At 41.5% G+C, this 16,901-nt stretch overlaps 1 protein-coding gene across 5 annotated transcripts in view; it reads right to left on the bottom strand.

Annotated features, from left to right (window-relative positions):
* Positions 1 to 4,040: 4,040 nt before the first annotated feature.
* The window catches only part of TMC7 (transmembrane channel like 7), a 61,727-nt gene continuing 48,866 nt past the window's right edge, over positions 4,041 to 16,901 (bottom strand). For 3 of the 5 annotated variants that reach the window (XM_066274723.1, XM_066274727.1, XM_066274725.1), the window contains exons 12-16: positions 13,752 to 13,938; positions 11,345 to 11,475; positions 9,563 to 9,721; positions 7,054 to 7,132; positions 4,041 to 6,151 (exon numbers count right to left, since the gene is read on the bottom strand). In XM_066274723.1, coding sequence (XP_066130820.1) covers positions 6,086 to 6,151; positions 7,054 to 7,132; positions 9,563 to 9,721; positions 11,345 to 11,475; positions 13,752 to 13,938 — 622 coding nt within the window. In that variant the 3' untranslated portion in view covers positions 4,041 to 6,085. Of the gene's footprint in view, positions 6,152 to 7,053; positions 7,133 to 9,537; positions 9,722 to 11,344; positions 11,476 to 13,751; positions 13,939 to 16,901 lie in introns of those variants that run through there. The other 2 variants (XM_066274724.1, XM_066274726.1) reach the window with 2 other exon arrangements.

The following is a 16,901-nucleotide window of genomic DNA, read 5'->3' as shown; positions in this document are numbered from 1 at the left end:
GCTAACCTACTCTTTCCAAGATCCCAAAAGGGTCAAAAATTTTAATTGTATATATATTTAAAAATTTTAAATTACACTTGATGTACAATATTATATAATGTGTCTGTAAAGTCATGGTGCGCTTTCAACCGGTCACAGGAAAGCAACAAAAGATGATAGAGATGTGAAATCTGCACCAAATAAAAGGAAAACTCTCCCAGTTTCATAACTATTCAGTGCAGTTCAATGTGGGCTCACACAGATTTTTTAGGGCTCCTTAGGTAGCTATCCCGTATAGCCTCTACAGACTCGTCACTGACTGATGGCCTACCAGAACGGGGTTTCTCCACCAAACTGCCGGTTTTCTTCAACTGCTTATCCCACCGAGTAATGTTATTCCTATGTGGTGGCGCTTCGTTATAAACGCGCCGATATTCACGTTGCACTTTGGTCACAGATTCGAATTTAGCGAGCCACAGAACACAACTTTCCTCTGTACCGTCCACATCTCAACTGGCATGGCCGTGGGCTGCTCCACTGTATACACTGTGTAACGTCATCATCTGCGCATGCGCACATGCTGCCACATCATCCTACAGAAACTCGGAGGGTTTCCCTTTTATTTGGTGCAGATTTCACATTTCTATCGTCTTTTGTTGCTTTCCTGTGACTGGTCAAAAGTGCACCATGACTTTATGGACACACTGTATTAGTTTTAGGTGTACAACCCTCGTGATTAGATATTTATGTAACTTACAAAGTGATCGCCCTGATAAATCTATTGATAGTAACCCATCTGATACCATATGTAGTTATTACAGTATAATTGACTGTATTCCCTATGCTGTACTTAACAACCTCATGACTATTCTGTTACTACAAATTTATACTTCTAAATCCCTTCACCTTTTTTACCCATCTTCCTCATCACCTCTCCCATCTCTGACAGGGTAAAATAAAGCTTTCACACCTTAATTCCAGGGAAAGAGGACCATGAATGAATGAATTTATTGGCATAACCATTGTACTTTATTTTACCAACATGGGAAAGATTTTTTTCTTTTTATCCTACATCCACTTCAGAACAGTAGAAATGATATGCTGAAATTAAATTCACCACATGGCCAAGTGTTGTTATCTCTAGGTATTGGGGCTCACAGATTACTTAAAACTGATTCCTAATGCTTTTCTCAGTTTTAGATTTTCTGCAGAAAACACGTTATTTTTCGTGGTTGCACTTATATCGGGTGCAAACTTTTGGGAAGAGATTTAGCAACATATATCATACTTTTAAAAGTGCATATCTGCCTGACTAGGGAGCGGCCAGTGGATACAGTGTCAGACTGGGATGCAGAGAACCCAGGTTCAAAACCCCAAGGTCGCTGGCTTGAGCGCAGACTCATCCAGTTTGAGCGCAGGGTCTCTGGCTTGAGCATGTAACCATGGACATGACCCCATGGTTGCTGGCTTGAGCAAGGGATCACTCACTCTGCGGTAGCCCCCCAGTCAAGGCACATAGGAGAAAGCAATCAATGAACAACTAAGGTGACACAATGAAGAATTGATGCTTCTCATCTCTCTCCCTTCCTGTCTGTCCCTACTTGTCCCTCGCTCTGTCTCTGTCACAGTAAATAAATAAATAAATAATGCATATCTAATGTGTCAATTAAATTCATCAGTTGTAACAAATATACCACTCTGGTAGGGGATGTTGATAGCGGGGGAGGCTATGCATGTGTGGGATAGGGGGTATATGAGAAATCTTAATTTTACCTTCTTAATTTTGCTGTGAATCTAAAACTGCTCTAAAAAATAAAAACGTTAGAAGGAAACTTGTTGGAAATGTTTTAAAAATGCATATCCACTGATACAGCAATCCTACTTCTAAGGAGCTAACCAACAGAAATAATTTTTTGAATGTGTAAAGTATATAAGTGAGGGCAAAAAAAAAATCAAGGATGCATATCTGGAAGGATATATAACAAAATGATTAATTTTAGTAACTTCAGAGAGTTGGTATTGTGGGAAAGCCCCCTTCAGTTTCTATTTTGCGCCCTAAGGTTTTATATATACTGTAAAACATTTATGATACACTGCTATTGTAAAATAACTGAGTTTGCTAGTTGTTTTCAAATTAACTTAATACACTGCAATAGCTTAAAATTATGATGAACTATTATATAGCTTTTTATACCCAAGTACTTAGTGAAAGTGATGGTGATGTAACATTCGCATGTATAGCCCTAGAGTATAAATCTGGCTCTCCAAGCCTTAAAATGTTATGAGCTTCCAGGTCTCTGTCTCTGAGAAGAAAAATGTTGACAAAGATTTATGGATGTCCCAGCTATTTATTATCAGGAAAATTTGAAAATAAAATGTTAAGCAGAGGCCCTGGCTGGTTGGCTCAGTGGTAGAGCATCTGCCTGGTGTGCGGGAGTCCCGGGTTTGATTCCTGACCAGGGCACATAGGAGAAGCGCCCATCTGCTTCTCCACCCCTCCCCCTCTCCTTCCTCTCTGTCTCTCTCTTCCCCTCCTGCAGCCAAGGCTCCACTGGAGCAAAGTTGGCCCAGGTGCTGAGGATGGCTCTGTGGCCTCTGCCTCAGGCGCTAGAATGGCTCTGGTTGCAGCAGAGCAACGCCCCAGATGGGCAGAGCATCACCCCCTGGTGGACGTGCCGGGTGGATCCTGGTCGGGCGCATGTGGGAGTCTGTCTGACTGCCTCCCCATTTCCAATCTCAGAAAAATACAATACAAAAAAGAAATGTTAAGCAGAAAGGGGATGTGTTTTTAAAAAGATTCATTTGTATGATGTTAATATTATGCAGCCCATCGAAGTGTTTATAACTTTTTATAACAGAAGAAAACACTTAAATGAAAAATAAATGAGAACAGCAACCTATTTTTCTTTCTCTTCTCATTGTCCTTCCCTCTCTGTGATTATCGTAAAAATAATTTTGCCAAGTTTAAAAGTGGCAATCTGGGTCCTGGCTGGTTGGCTCAATGAATGGAGTATTGGCCTGGCGTGCAGACATGCTGAGTTCTATTCCTGGGGAGGGCACACATGATAAGCCACCATCTGCTTCTCTTTCCCTTTCTCTCCCCCTTCTCGTTCTCTCTCCCTCTCACAGCCAGTGGCTTGATTGGTTTGAATGTTGGCCTCAGGTGCTGAGGATAGCTCAGCTGATTCAAGCACTGGTCCTAGACAGGGTGGGGGGGGGGGTTGCTGGGTGCATCCCAGTCAGGGTGCATGCATGAGTCTATCTATCTCCCCTCCTCTCACTTAAAAAAATTATGTTTATATATATTATATACATATATATATTATATATATATATATATACACACTTCAATATGTATTATAATTATCTGGGAGAATAAAATAAACATCATCAGCCATCATAGTGGTTCCTTTGGGAATGCTTGAAATAATTTTATGAATTTTAAGTTTAAAACACACACATACATCCCCTGTAGCTTCAACAGAACCAAGGAGCCTTAAAAACTCTCATCGGGGCCCTGGCCGGTTGGCTCAGTGGTAGAGAGTTGGCCTGGTGTGCAGGGGTCCCGGGTTCGATTCCCGGCCAGGGCACACAGAAGTGCCCATCTGTTTCTCCACCTTCCCCCTCTCCTTCCTCTCTGTCTCTCTCTTCCCCTCCTGCAGCCAAGGATCCATTGGAGCAAAGATGGCCCGGGCTCTGGGGATGGCTCTGTGGCCTCTGCCTCAGACACTAGAATGGCTCTGGTTGCAACAGAGCAACACCCCAGATGGGCAGAGCATCGCCCCCTGGTGGGCATGCCAGGTGGATCCCGGTCGGGTGCATGCGGGAGTCTGTCTGACTGCCTCCCTGTTTCCAGCTTCGGAAAAATAAAAAAAAAACAAAAACAAAAAAAAACTCTCATCAGATGATTTGCTATAATTAAATACTTCTCTCTGATTCTAGGAAAAGGCAAAGAACAACTTTACAAACTTATAATTTTCCATAGTCACTAGATTATTGACAAGAAACCTCCGTGAATTCAAATATATACAATCACATTGAAAAACCTTCAAGACTGTTTAATCATTACTTTTCATGCACATTTGTTATTGACAGCTGCACTTGAACAATTATACAGACATCACTTAAAGTTATTAAAGTTATCAAAATACATATATTTTATATAAAAACATTCATGTAAGAGGTATGCAAATTAGCAGCATTTAATTAAAACAAATATATTAGTATATTTCAGTATCAGTTTTAAAATAGGAAAACAGAGCTCCCATTTCTCTCTCTCTCTCTCTCACACACACACATACACACACACACACACACACAGAAAATTTGACTATCCTCGGAACCATGGTGAAGGTAGAAACATTATATATATATATCTATAAATATACTAGGGAGAAATGCCCCAAATTGGAATTTTTTAAAAACTGAGGGTGGAATGACCCTTTGTTGACACAAAATTCCATGACACTAGTTATTAGACTAAGAAAGTCATAAATGTTATGACAGAAAAAGCTTAAGAAGCTCATTGGTCTCATGGGTACAAAAATCACTCAGGTTACTTTATATACATACTAACTTTGCAGAACGACAGTACATGGCTGGGCAAAGGGACAAGACAGCAATGTGTAAGCCAGAGTAAGCTTGCTTTGCTTGTCATAGCGGTCATTTTTTTTCTCAAGTGAGGGGTGGAGGGGATGGGAAATGTCCCCACAGCAGCAGCTTTCTGAAACCTGCACTCGTGGCATCCCAGGCCATGAGTCAGTGAAGGAGGGCAGCCTCCAACGGACTGTTACAAAACTTACATACAGTACTTTGCAAATGATCTGAAGGTACAGAAAGGAAACCTTATTACATTAAACAATAATTTAGGCTTATGTTAAAAAGTTCAGATCGATCAGTTGTGGAAAGCTTCAGATGAGGTATTTATTGCATACGGTTTTTACTGTAATAGAAATCTTAAGAGGTACTCTGCATGTTTTGTAACATAAAGGCACTTGTGTTTAAAATTTTAAGCACAAGAAAACCAACAATAGCCCTTAACAATTTGGATATGTGTATTTAAGATAACATTCAGTCGAATTTGGTACACTTGCACAGACTGGTCTGACTGAGAGGCAGAGCTGCAACCCACATCCCCAAAACACTAGTACATATAGACCCACAACTCAAATAAATACTCAACAACTCTTTCCACCGTGGCTCTGAACTGCTCAGTGTCCTTCAGAAATAGAGACCTCAGTGCAGAAAGGGAAACGGTGGTATTTGGAAGACTGAGAGATAAACTTTGTCTGCCTCTTAATTTTTATGGGACAGGGCTCTCTGCTAAGTCTCTGAATTCAAGCCTAGACGGGAACTAAAGGCTTGTGCACATCCAGCCCCTGAAAGGGATCTTCTGCCTGAGTAATAAGGTTCAGCTCAGAAATCACTGCCACCCTGCAGCAGTCCCCCTCCTCATGAGGCTCAGTCTAGGACATTCACAGACTGCCTAACTTACACATCCAGAACGTCTTTTCTCATATTACTACCACGGGGCTGAAACTAGCTAGCCATCCTCTCTCCATGTTCCTACCACCTGTCCCCAGAAATCATGATTCAAGTCTTTCTCTTCATTAAAAAAAAAAATCAGGTTTCATTTTGAGTCTACAGAACCATTCAAAGGAGTCACTATTTCTCAAAGAACACTTCCTAAACCCCTAGAACCTGGTTAAAAAGAACTACCCCTCATGAACAGATGACCTCTACAGTTCACATTAGAAGGCAAAAAAATAAGCTCTTAAAAAATATGTAAGGTCTCTCTGCCGTCTTTGGTGTAAATGCTTAACTGGCTTCATGAGTCAGAGTTTTGGTAGTCACTGAGTGGCTGGTCAACAGGCAAAGACCTGCTTTTAAACCTGCTTTTCTAAGTCATTAAAGCCCTAAGTAGGAGCTGGGTCACACAAACATGGCCACCACAACTGCACATTATGACGCCACCTTCAGAGAAGTCCCGAACTCCAGAAAAATATATATTTTTAATTTCTCCTAAAACCTAGGTGGACTTTTTAGGTTCTGCAGGTCACTAAGTCAGTATCTAAGCAACACAGAACGACATCTTCACCATCCGTCGTCAGTTCCTCACATCCTTCTGGGCTTCTGTTAGTTTCTGGATTAGATAACGCTTGTCACGACTTTCCTTAAAAAAAAGGAAATAGGTTCAAGAGCACATCAATATACTTGGAAACAAATGCCATTATTTCGACCTAATAAATTACCTGTCGGACATGAGACTAAGGATTCTAAATACTGGACGATTGTAATGGCCTTCAGTCTAGTCTGTGTCTTTCACTCTTGCTCCCTCCAGAGCCCCTTGGCCAGAGTGGCCAATACTCTTTTTAAAATGTACATCAGACTTTTACCACATCTTCATGTGGCTTCCTATGGTGCTCAGAATGACGCCCAGACTTCTGAGCAGAGCCGTCAGGCTTATGCTGTGACCTGGATGCAGTCCCGGCATGATCTTGCCTAACAGTCACACTGCCCTCCTGCCGGGCCCCATGTCATCCCTCGCTGTAGCCTCTGTCTGTTACTCTCATCCCCAAAACCTCCCTTCGGCCCCTTCTCATCATTCCAGTCTCAACTACAATGTCAGTCACCTCCTCAAAGAGGCCTTCAGGGGCCACCATCTACAGCAGCAAGTGGCCCACCTGTCACTCTACCTTGTTTGTATTACCTTCAGAGCAATAACTGCTATCAGAATTTATCTTTTTTCTTCAACTGCTTGACAGTCTTGTCTCCCTTCTTTACTACTATATCCCAGCACTGCATGAGGCACAGATAATGCTTCATATATATATACACACATATATGTGTGTGTGTGTGTGTGTGTGTGTGTGTGTGTGTGTGTGTGTGTGTATATATATATGAAATGAATGAGTCAGTAAATGAATGAAGTTGGGGAGGCCTGGCCTGAAGGCAGAATTCTGGGTGGTGGTGGTGAGGGGAGCATTAACATTCCTGGGAAAAGTGCCATTTTCTATTAGGTGTCCTGGGTGAATGTCCCGAGCCACGACCCCCCAGACCTGCGTGCTTCCTTACCAGGGACAGCTGCTCTCGGAGCTGGACGACCACCCGCTTGTGCGCTCCGGCCAGGGCAATGAAATAAAACATAACGAGGCTGCAACACAAGGTGGAGTGGTCACTGGGAGTCTGTACCATTTGAAGGTCACTAGAAAAAACAACCTGACAGATTTTTCCTGGAATGTTTTTTACTCATTAGGAAATTCAGAAAAGAAAACCCACACCTCTTCTAAGCAGAGAGCATCAGAAACAGCCAAAGGGGTGAATGATTATTGTGGAAGCTCTTTGGCCTCAGTTTTCTCAGCTGTAATATGGGGATAATACAGTAGAACCTAGTGATATCAAGCTTAAGATAATACAATTTTAAATAAAAGCAATTAGCAAATGGTTCCTGTTTTCTGTGCAGCCCCAAATCTCAAATGAGGGGAAGTGGGTGCTTGAAGTTCTATCTTTGGGGAGTGGGGCATGTGGAATGGAGGCATCAGGCAAACTCATTCTATGAAGGGGAGGTGGTTTCCTGTCTAGTCTCCCCAGAAAGAACCACTGGAATTACTGATATCAATGACACTCTTCTGGGAGTCCCCACGGGCAAGGACAAGAATGGTCCCCAGAGATGCTGAAGCCAGATCAGGTAAACACCACCAGATGGTGCCAGCCAAAACACAGCTGGGGTGAATGACTCAGGACGGACTAGCTAAATCCCAGAATCCACGGAATTCCAGGCTGGTTGGCTGCACAGCTCCCCCAGCCCATTTTCTTAATCTCATCCAAGGGATCCTGCCTTAAACAAGTGAATTTTCCCCCCCACTTCTTGTATTATGGTGGTGTTTTCCTGTAACAACGTCTTCATCATGGGTAATTGTGATGATTTCACGAGTTAGTACATGTAAGCTACAATCCCAGTTATTTGTGGCAGTCTATAAAGTCTCCAGGAACACCAAATTAGTGAATGTTGAACCAATGCCCTTAGGAGAAATACAGGCTTAGGTTCCTATACGGAGTCACTCCATTTTTGTCAACTGACTAAAAACTTGCCTTATGTTTCCTGCTTATTGAAAAAGGTTATCAACATATAACCTTGTTTCTGTTTAAAGACATTTAATAGTCACTAACACTGAACTGACAGCCGACAGCACTGCAACTCATGACTGAATGAAGCTTGTCTAATGTACATTTTTTTCTCTGTAAAGCACAACACAGTCTCCTCACATTTGGGAACACTAGCCAGCACTTTAGCACTATGTGAGGGGCCATTTCAGACAGTGAAATCACCTACCAAACACATAAAATGAAAGCAACATGGCCCTAAATAGACTATAGAGAGGACACTTGTTTATGGCATGATAACAGAAATAACATGGCAATATACTTATGGCCTTGCTCAACCTCAGCTGGGAAGGTGCATGCTATGGTCTACATATTTGTGTCCCCTCCCTAAATTCACATGCTAGAATCCCAATGCCCAATGTGATGGTGTTAGAAGACAGGGCCTTTGGGAGGCCGTATGTCATGCGGATGGAGCCCTCATATTTGGATTAGTGCCCTGGTAAATGGGACTCTACAGAGCTCCCTGGCCCCTTCTGTCCTGTGAGGGCACAGTGAGAAGTCTATGAGCTGGAAGAGAGTCCATCTGGCACAAAAACTGGGAGAGATAAATTTCTGTTGTTTATAAGCCACCTAGCCTGTGACATTTTGTTATAGCAGCTGGAACAAACTAAGACAGTGCACACCAGGAGACTCAGAAATTTCCCTACTCTGTGCACATCCACAAGTGAACGTGAAAACTGCCGTGAGTACCGATTTTGTGATTTCAAAAATCTTTCAGTGAGTTGGCACACAGGAAAAAAAAGAACTGAATCCGTGAATAATGAGGATCCACTGTAATTAGAACATGCCTAGCACATAGTAAGCCCTCAATACACACTTGCGATTAGAATTACTTTTACACAAAACGAATCACTGTGCAGCAAAGACCCTCATCACCCTTGCATATAACTCCTGACATTTACTGAGTCGTTACTGGCCAGGTCCTCTGCTAAGCACTTTATGTGTATGATCACATTTCTTTCCTGTCACAACCTTAACAGGTATGTGCCATTCTTATCCCCACTTTCCAGGCAAGGAAACAGAGGCTCCGAAAAGATACGCCATGACCCATGGCTACACAGCTTCTAAGTGGTACAGCCAAGGTTCAAGTTTATGCCCTGTTCTCTGCTCAATCATAAGTTTTTCTTTTTCAAAAAGCAAGCGATTTTGTGAATAATCAGTAATAATAATAGGCAGCATTTATTAGGTTTTTTATGTCAGGCATTGGGCTAAGTGCCTTATATGTGGGATCTTACTGACCCTGCTCAGTGATCTTCTGAAAGAATTAAAATTATTATGCTTTCTTTAGAGATGGGAAGGTGAGGCTCAGAGGGGCTTAGTCACATCTAGGGGGTAGCAAGCAAGTCCCGTTTCCCAGTGGAAAGACACCCAGCTGCTTCAATGGGAAATACTCACAGGGGTCCAGGTGGGTCCCACTCACCAGATGATCATGAAGAAAGGCACCGCAAAGGCTTCAGACGTAACGCCGTGGACCAGGGACTGCAGCGAGCTGGGGAAGGTGCTCACCGTCTTGGGAACCACCTCCCAGGTGGTGTTGAGGTTGGTGAACGGCCCACAAGCTTTCGAGGAAGGGATGCTGCTGGGACACACAGACCAAGGAGCCCAGGTGAGGCGCGCTCCCAGGCTGAGGGCTCCTCCTGCACATGCCCACAAGGCTTTGTTAACAGTAAACAGCGAGAAGTGAGGAGCGGCCTGACCTCATGGCCTTCTTGGAATATTCTGGTCAAAAACGCATATCTTAAAATGTTATCAAGTCTCTAGCCCTGACTTTCGATTTACAGGAAATCCAGGACAGAACAAGTTAAAGGACACCACGAGAAAATAGACAAGTTCAGGATGTGGCAATTTTATTTTCTAGTCTTTCATTTAGGGGGTGAGGAAACTGACCTGGACTCTTCAAAAAGAATCAAAGATTAAAAGAGACTAAAAACACATAACTACGGGCAATGGGTAAAACTTGAAAGATCTTCATTTTAAAATAAAGCTAGGAAAGACTATTTGGGGACGACTGGAGAAATTTGAAAATGGCAGGATATGACATTAGTATTAATTCTCTCAGATGTGACAATGTTATTGTGGATGTATAGGTAGGAGAATGTCTTTATTTTTAGGGGATGCATGCTCAAGGATTTAGGGGTGAATGTCCTGGTGCCTATACAACTTAATTTCAATTGGTTCATCACACACACAACAATGTATGCATAGAGAGAAAGAAAACAAATGTAACAAGATGTCAACAACTGGGACATCCAGTTGAAGGGTATATGTTTTCACTGTGGCTATTTCTTCAACTTTTCCATAGATTTGGAAATTTTCAAAGTACAAAGTAGGGAAAAAATAAAATTATGATGGAAGGAAATTAAATTAAGCCCCACAAAGAGTTGCCTACATTCACATCACAACGTTCTGTGTAGGCCCTGGCCGTTTGGGTCAGCAGGAGAGCATCAGCCCGGTGTGTGGAAGTCCCAGGTTCAATTGGAACACAGTCATATTCATTAGTTTCTATATTGCCTGTGGCTGCTTATAGACATTTTATAGCCCACAAAGTCTAAATTATTTACTCTGTTGCCTTCTGGTATAAACAACTATACACCTAGAAAGTGGCACCACTGGGGCTTGAAACCTGAACTCTGATCCTTAGTCTTGAGCGTTTCTGCTCTTCCCAAATTCCACACCAGACCCTGCATTCCTATGTCATACGGTAAATGTCTTTACACCCCTAGCATCTAGCACAGTGCTTGGTACACAGAAGGCGTTAAATAAATGCTTGCTAAGTGCAACGCCTCAACCAACGTGAAGGGACTATGGGTGACTTCTTACTTTTTTCTTTTTCTTTTTTCCTATGCTCCAAGTTTTCTACAATGACCATGTATTATTTTCATAATCAGAAATAATCCAAGAGGGGATGAGAAGAGAAGTTTCAGGAAAAAGGAGCTGGATAAGACAGACCCAACTGGCACTCTTGAAAATAATGGCCACCCAGCAAGCCCAAATTCTAGAAATAGACCAAGACATTCCAGCAACCAGAGAGAGCTTCCAAAACAAGGGTGGGCTGGGCTCAGCCAGGAGCAACTTAATAACCTGACCCCTGAAGGTGGTGCACTGTGAGGAAAGCCCATAGAAAATGCAACGGTCCCTTTAACATAAATGAGGACCATGTGAAGAAGTGGGGAAATGTTTTAGAAAACAAAGTGGTACTTACTGTGCCATGCTGATTGTCAGTGGTATTACTGCCAAACACAGGCCAATCAACAACACCAACAGGAAGAAGAAATTAGAATTGGATGCTCTGAACTGCCTTGGGGAGGGTTTGCAGGTATAAAGAAGACTCATCTAAGGGGAGAGAAAGAAAGAGGAAGAGTTAAAAGTACAGCTTCCTTGAGAATAAATGAGCACATCCAAGCATTAGAATGGGAATGTAAATTGGTCTAACTTTCTAGAGTGCAGTCAGCAATATAAGTCAAAATGAAAAATATTTAATCCAGACCCCAACATTGGGCCAAAGTACATGTATGTAGATATTACTGCTACAGTTGTTGATAATAGGGAATAACTGAATTGGAAGCAACCAGAATAGCTCTCAAGTGGTGGGAGCGGTCCTTAAATTACACTCATACAATGGAATACCATGTAGCCCCTAGAAGGGATGAGAAAGCAAGCTTTACATGCTATGAGGGCTTGTAAAATGAAAAGAGTAGATTTCGGTACTCTGTCCTGTATAATCTCATTTAAGATTTTATTTTAATTTTAAAATTTTATTTATTATTATTATTTTTTAGCTAGAGAGAGAGAGGGACAGACAGGCAGGAAAAAGAGAGATGAGAAACATCAATTCTTTATTGTGGCACCTTAGTTGTTCATTGATTGTTTTCTCATATGTGCCTTGACTCAGGGGCTCCAGCTGAGCCAGTGACTCCTTGCTCAAGCCAGCGACCTTGGGCTTCAAGCCAGCGACCTTTGGGCTCAAGCCAGAAACAATAGGGTCATGTCTATGATCCCACACTCAAGCTGGTGACTCCATGCTCAAGCCAGCAACCCTGCACTCAAGCCAGCAACCTCGGGGTTTCGAACCTGGATCCTCTGTGCCCCAGGCCATTGCTCTATCCACTGCGCCTCCACCTGGTCAGGCTCATTTGAGTTTTTTAAAAAAGTATTCTTCACAGGGGTTTAAATGTGTATTAAGTGTATCTACAATAATCTATAATAAATTAAGAGATATTTTACTTGAATTTTTATAGCATGTTTATTTTTCCAATATTTAAAAATAAACATTTCCATTGAGGGAAAGAAGACTTGAAGGAAATATTGAGTAAGGAGGCGGAGAGAGGTATAGTAACAGGCATAATATTTCTCCTTAATATTTTTAAATGCTATATTACTGGGTGGAGGCACCAAGCTCTTCTGACTTCATCAGCAGCCAGAACCTCTGTGAGCAGAGGGCACTGAGTAGCAAGAACGCTCAGTGTCTGGTCTGGGGGCAGCCGGTCAGTCAAGCTTGGAGTGAATGCCAGAACTCAGCCCAGCGCCCTTAACCCAGCACATCCCCCTGCACTGCCTTACTGTGCTGCACACTAGAAAGCCACTGGCCAACCAATATTTTCTGTCAAAGGAAAAAGTTCCTGTGAGTGTTTTTCTTCTCTATTTCTCCTTTGGTGACTTCAGCCATTTGAAGTTTCCAAACGAAAGCATCAGAACATTCTTCAAAGGTCAAAACATCCAGGTAGAAAGTCTGGCCCAATTCAAGGCCCTGCTTACCTACCACGTTAGTGGCTCTGGAGTAAGATAAACCTGGATTCAAATCCCAGGAGTCATTTATAAGCTGTGTGACCTTGGACTGGTTACTTGACCTCTCAGAACTTTAGCTTCCTAAGAATTTGGCAGAGTGGGGGCAGATGGTGTTATTAGTATTCGCTATTATTATTGTCATTATTATTAATACTATTATTATTTCCATTTTGGAATCCCCAGGCCTTGGGATTAGAGGTAACCAATAAATGTTGGGCTCGTTAACAGAGGGTACCTCTGGAAGAAGGGATGAAGATTACTGTATACTGTATATTATATCTGTATTGTTTAAATGCTTAACATTGAGCCTCTGTTGCCTCTTTAATAAGGAAAAGAGAAGTCTGGTTAATAGCCCAGATAGGTTAATCATATGCAGGACCACTTTACCCATTAAGCACTTACTTCAGGCAAATGCCTAGGGCCTATGAGCTGTTCAAGGACCTACACGAATAATTGAGCCCTCCAAATAAATTCACTGGCTCCAAAATCCAAACAAAAAATTACAAAATTTAAATTAATAAGCATTTCGTCAAACATTACCAAAATGTACCCCTGTCAACTGATCGTTCAATTGCAACTCAACTCTTAGTGAGTTACATATAAAAATACAACATTTAAACCACAGGAGCAAGACAATGCTTAACAAAACTCTCAAAATTATATAAATGTGAAAATCTTTTTTCCAGAAAAAACAAACAAATAAGGAATGCAATTTTGATATGTCTGACAGAATGTGGGTGAGCTCCGAATATGTGTGCTGAACGCAGCCACACAAGGTCAAAAGTGGTACAGAGTATCAGCCCACCACACCCACCTCTCCTTACCTCCTTCACATAAAAGATGATGATGAGTTTCAAGGTTGCAATGGCAGGGATAAGGGGGGAGAAAAAGGCTCCGATCCAGCATATGGTTTGCCCATAAACGATCCCTAGAACATTATCGGGAATGGCGAATTCCTGCTGCCCCCAGCACTGCATCAGCTTCCACGAGGAACAGTAGGTCACCAGGAGCCTGGAAACAAATGAGACCATTTCTCACTTGGACCACCAGTGTCTTCCAAGGCCACGGAACCATGTCCACAAAATCAGGCCTGTTTCCACATAGAGTCTTTCATGGAAACTGGTCAATCACAAGTCTAGAGTAGATGCAAAATACAGTGAATTCCAAAATCATTAAGGTCTGAGTCTCAGATCTGCAACTGACCAGCCAAATATATTTAGACAAGGCTTATTTTTCTTATCTGTGGAATATGGGGAGATTAAAACACAGTTAAGTTCACAGAGTTGTGGTGACAATAAGTAACATGAGGAGTATCTGCACTCTGGCTTGCCACTCAGTCCACAGTGTCATGTGCATCCATGAAGAAAATGCCTTATGAGGACCCTATGACCTGGCATGCTAGAATCCTAGAGGCTTCCTACAGATGCCCAAGGACCCGGGGCCTGAGATAAACACACACCATTGTTCACTACAGCATTGCCACGTATTAGCAAAAATACTGGAAACAACCTAATGCTCATAAATAGGGGCTGGATTGACAAATTATAGCCATGGACATAGTGGAATATTATACAGTCCTTAAAATAAATGAGGGAAATCCATGTGTCCTCCCATGGAAAGTTCATGATATTTTGTCTTTATGGGAGATAAAAAAAAGCAAGCTGCAGATCAACATGGATATACCATGATCCCATTTTAAGGAGGAAAAATGAGCACGTCTAGTAAGACTGTGTGTCTATTTACATATGTATTTATGCAAGTGAGTGCTTCTATTTTTAAGGACTGCTGGATCTTTCCTAAAGTATTAACAACGTCCATCTCTGAGGAGTGGGGTGGGATTGCGGAGTTAGGGGGTATGGTAACAAACAAGAACTCTCACTATTCTCCCAGACTTCTGTGTTTGTTTAAATTCTAAATATTTAAAAATTAACAATAAGCACATATTCATGTCATATTTGTATACTTTTTTAAAGGACAGTTCCTTTTTGAATGTTCATTTTTTTTTTTTTTTGTAGATTCAGAATCTTTTTTTTTTATTTTTTTTATTTTTTTTTTAAATTTAATGCAGTGACATTGATAAATCAGGGTACATATGTTGAGAGAAAATATCTCTAGATTATTTTGCCATTTGATTGTGCTGTATATCCCTCCCGCAAAGTTAAATTGTCTTCTGTCACCTTCTCTCTGGTTTTCTTTGTGCCCCTCCCCTCCCCTAACCCCTCTCTCCTTCTTCACCCCCTCCCCCCTCCCCCAACCCCCCCCCCCCCGCCCCTGTTGCCATCACATTCTTGTTCATGTCTCTGAGTCTCGTTTTTATGTCCCTTCTATGTATGGATTCATCTCAGTTTTTTTTCTGATTTACTTATTTCACTCCGTATAATGTTATCAAGGTCCATCCAAGTTATTGTAAATGATCCAATGTCATCATTTCTTATGGCTGAGTAGTATTCCATAGTATATATGTACCAAAGTTTTTTAATCCACTCGTCCTCTGACAGACACTTGGGCTGTTTCCAGATCTTCGCTATTGTGAACAATGCTGCCACAAACATGCGGGTGCATTTCTCCTTTTCGAGCCGTTCTATGGTGTCCTTGGGGTATATTCCTAAAAGTGGGATAGCTGGGTCAAAAGGCGGTTCGGTTTTCAGTTTTTTGAGGAATCTCCATACTGTTTTCCACAGTGGCTGCACCAGTCTGCATTCCCACCAGCAGTGCAGGAGGGTCCCCTTTTCTCCACATCCTCGCCAGCACTTATTCTGTGTTGTTTTGTTGATAAGCGCCATTCTGACTGGTGTAAGGTGATATCACATTGTGGTTTTAATTTGCATTTCTCTAATGATTAGTGATGTTGAGCATTTTTTCATATGCCTATTGGCCATCTGTATGTCCTCTTTGGAGAAGTGTCTATTCATCTCTTTTGCCCATTTTTGGATTGGGTTGTTTGTCTTCCTGGTGTTGAGTTTTACAAGTTCTTTATAAATTTTGGTTATTAACCCCTTATCAGACGTATTGTCAAATATGTTCTCCCATTGTGTAGTTTGTCTTTTTATTCTGTTCTTGTTGTCTTTAGCTGTGCAAAAGCTTTTTAGTTTGATATAGTCCCATTTGTTTATCCTGTCTTTTATTTCACTTCCCCGTGGAGATAAATCAGCAAATATATTGCTCCGAGAGATGTCGGAGAGCTTACTGCCTATGTTTTCTTCTAAGATGCTTATGGTTTCACGGCCTACATTCAAGTCTTTTATCCATTCTGAGTTTATTTTTGTGAGTGGTGTAAGCTGGTGATCTAGTTTCATTTTTTTGCAGGTAGCTGTCCAATTTTCCCAACACCATTTGTTAAAGAGGCTGTCTTTACTCCATTGTATTTCCTTACCTCCTTTGTCAAATATCAGTTGTCCATAGAACTGTGGGTTTATTTCTGGGTTCTCTGTTCTATTCCATTGATCTATATGCCTGTTCTTATGCCAGTACCAGGCTGTTTTGAGTACAATGGCCTTGTAGTATAACTTGATATCAGGAAGTGTGATACCTCCCACTTTATTCTTCTTTTTTAAGATTGCTGAGGCTATTCGTGTCCTTTTATGGTTCCATATAAATTTTTGGAATATGTGTTCTATATCTTTGAAGTATGTCATTGGTATTTTAATTGGTATTGCATTGAATTTATAAATTGCTTTGGGTAATATAGACATTTTAATGATGTTTATTCTTCCTAACCATGAGCACGGTATATGCTTCCACTTGTTAGTATCTTCCTTGATTTCTTTTATCAATGTTTTGTAATTTTCCGAGTACAAGTCTTTAGTCTCCTTGGTTAAGTTTATTCCTAGGTACTTTATTTTTTTGGTTGTAATTGTGAAGGGGATTGTTTCCTTAATTTCTCTTTCTGACTGTTCATTGTTGGTGTATAAAAATGCTTCTGATTTCTGAGTATGGATTTTATATCCTGCCACTTTGCTGAATTTATTTATCAG

Source organism: Saccopteryx bilineata, chromosome 4 (assembly GCF_036850765.1).
Source record: "Saccopteryx bilineata isolate mSacBil1 chromosome 4, mSacBil1_pri_phased_curated, whole genome shotgun sequence".
Lineage (NCBI taxonomy): Eukaryota > Metazoa > Chordata > Mammalia > Chiroptera > Emballonuridae > Saccopteryx > Saccopteryx bilineata.
The sequence above is the reverse complement of the archived record's forward strand: the minus strand, read 5'-3'. Positions and strand labels throughout refer to the sequence as shown.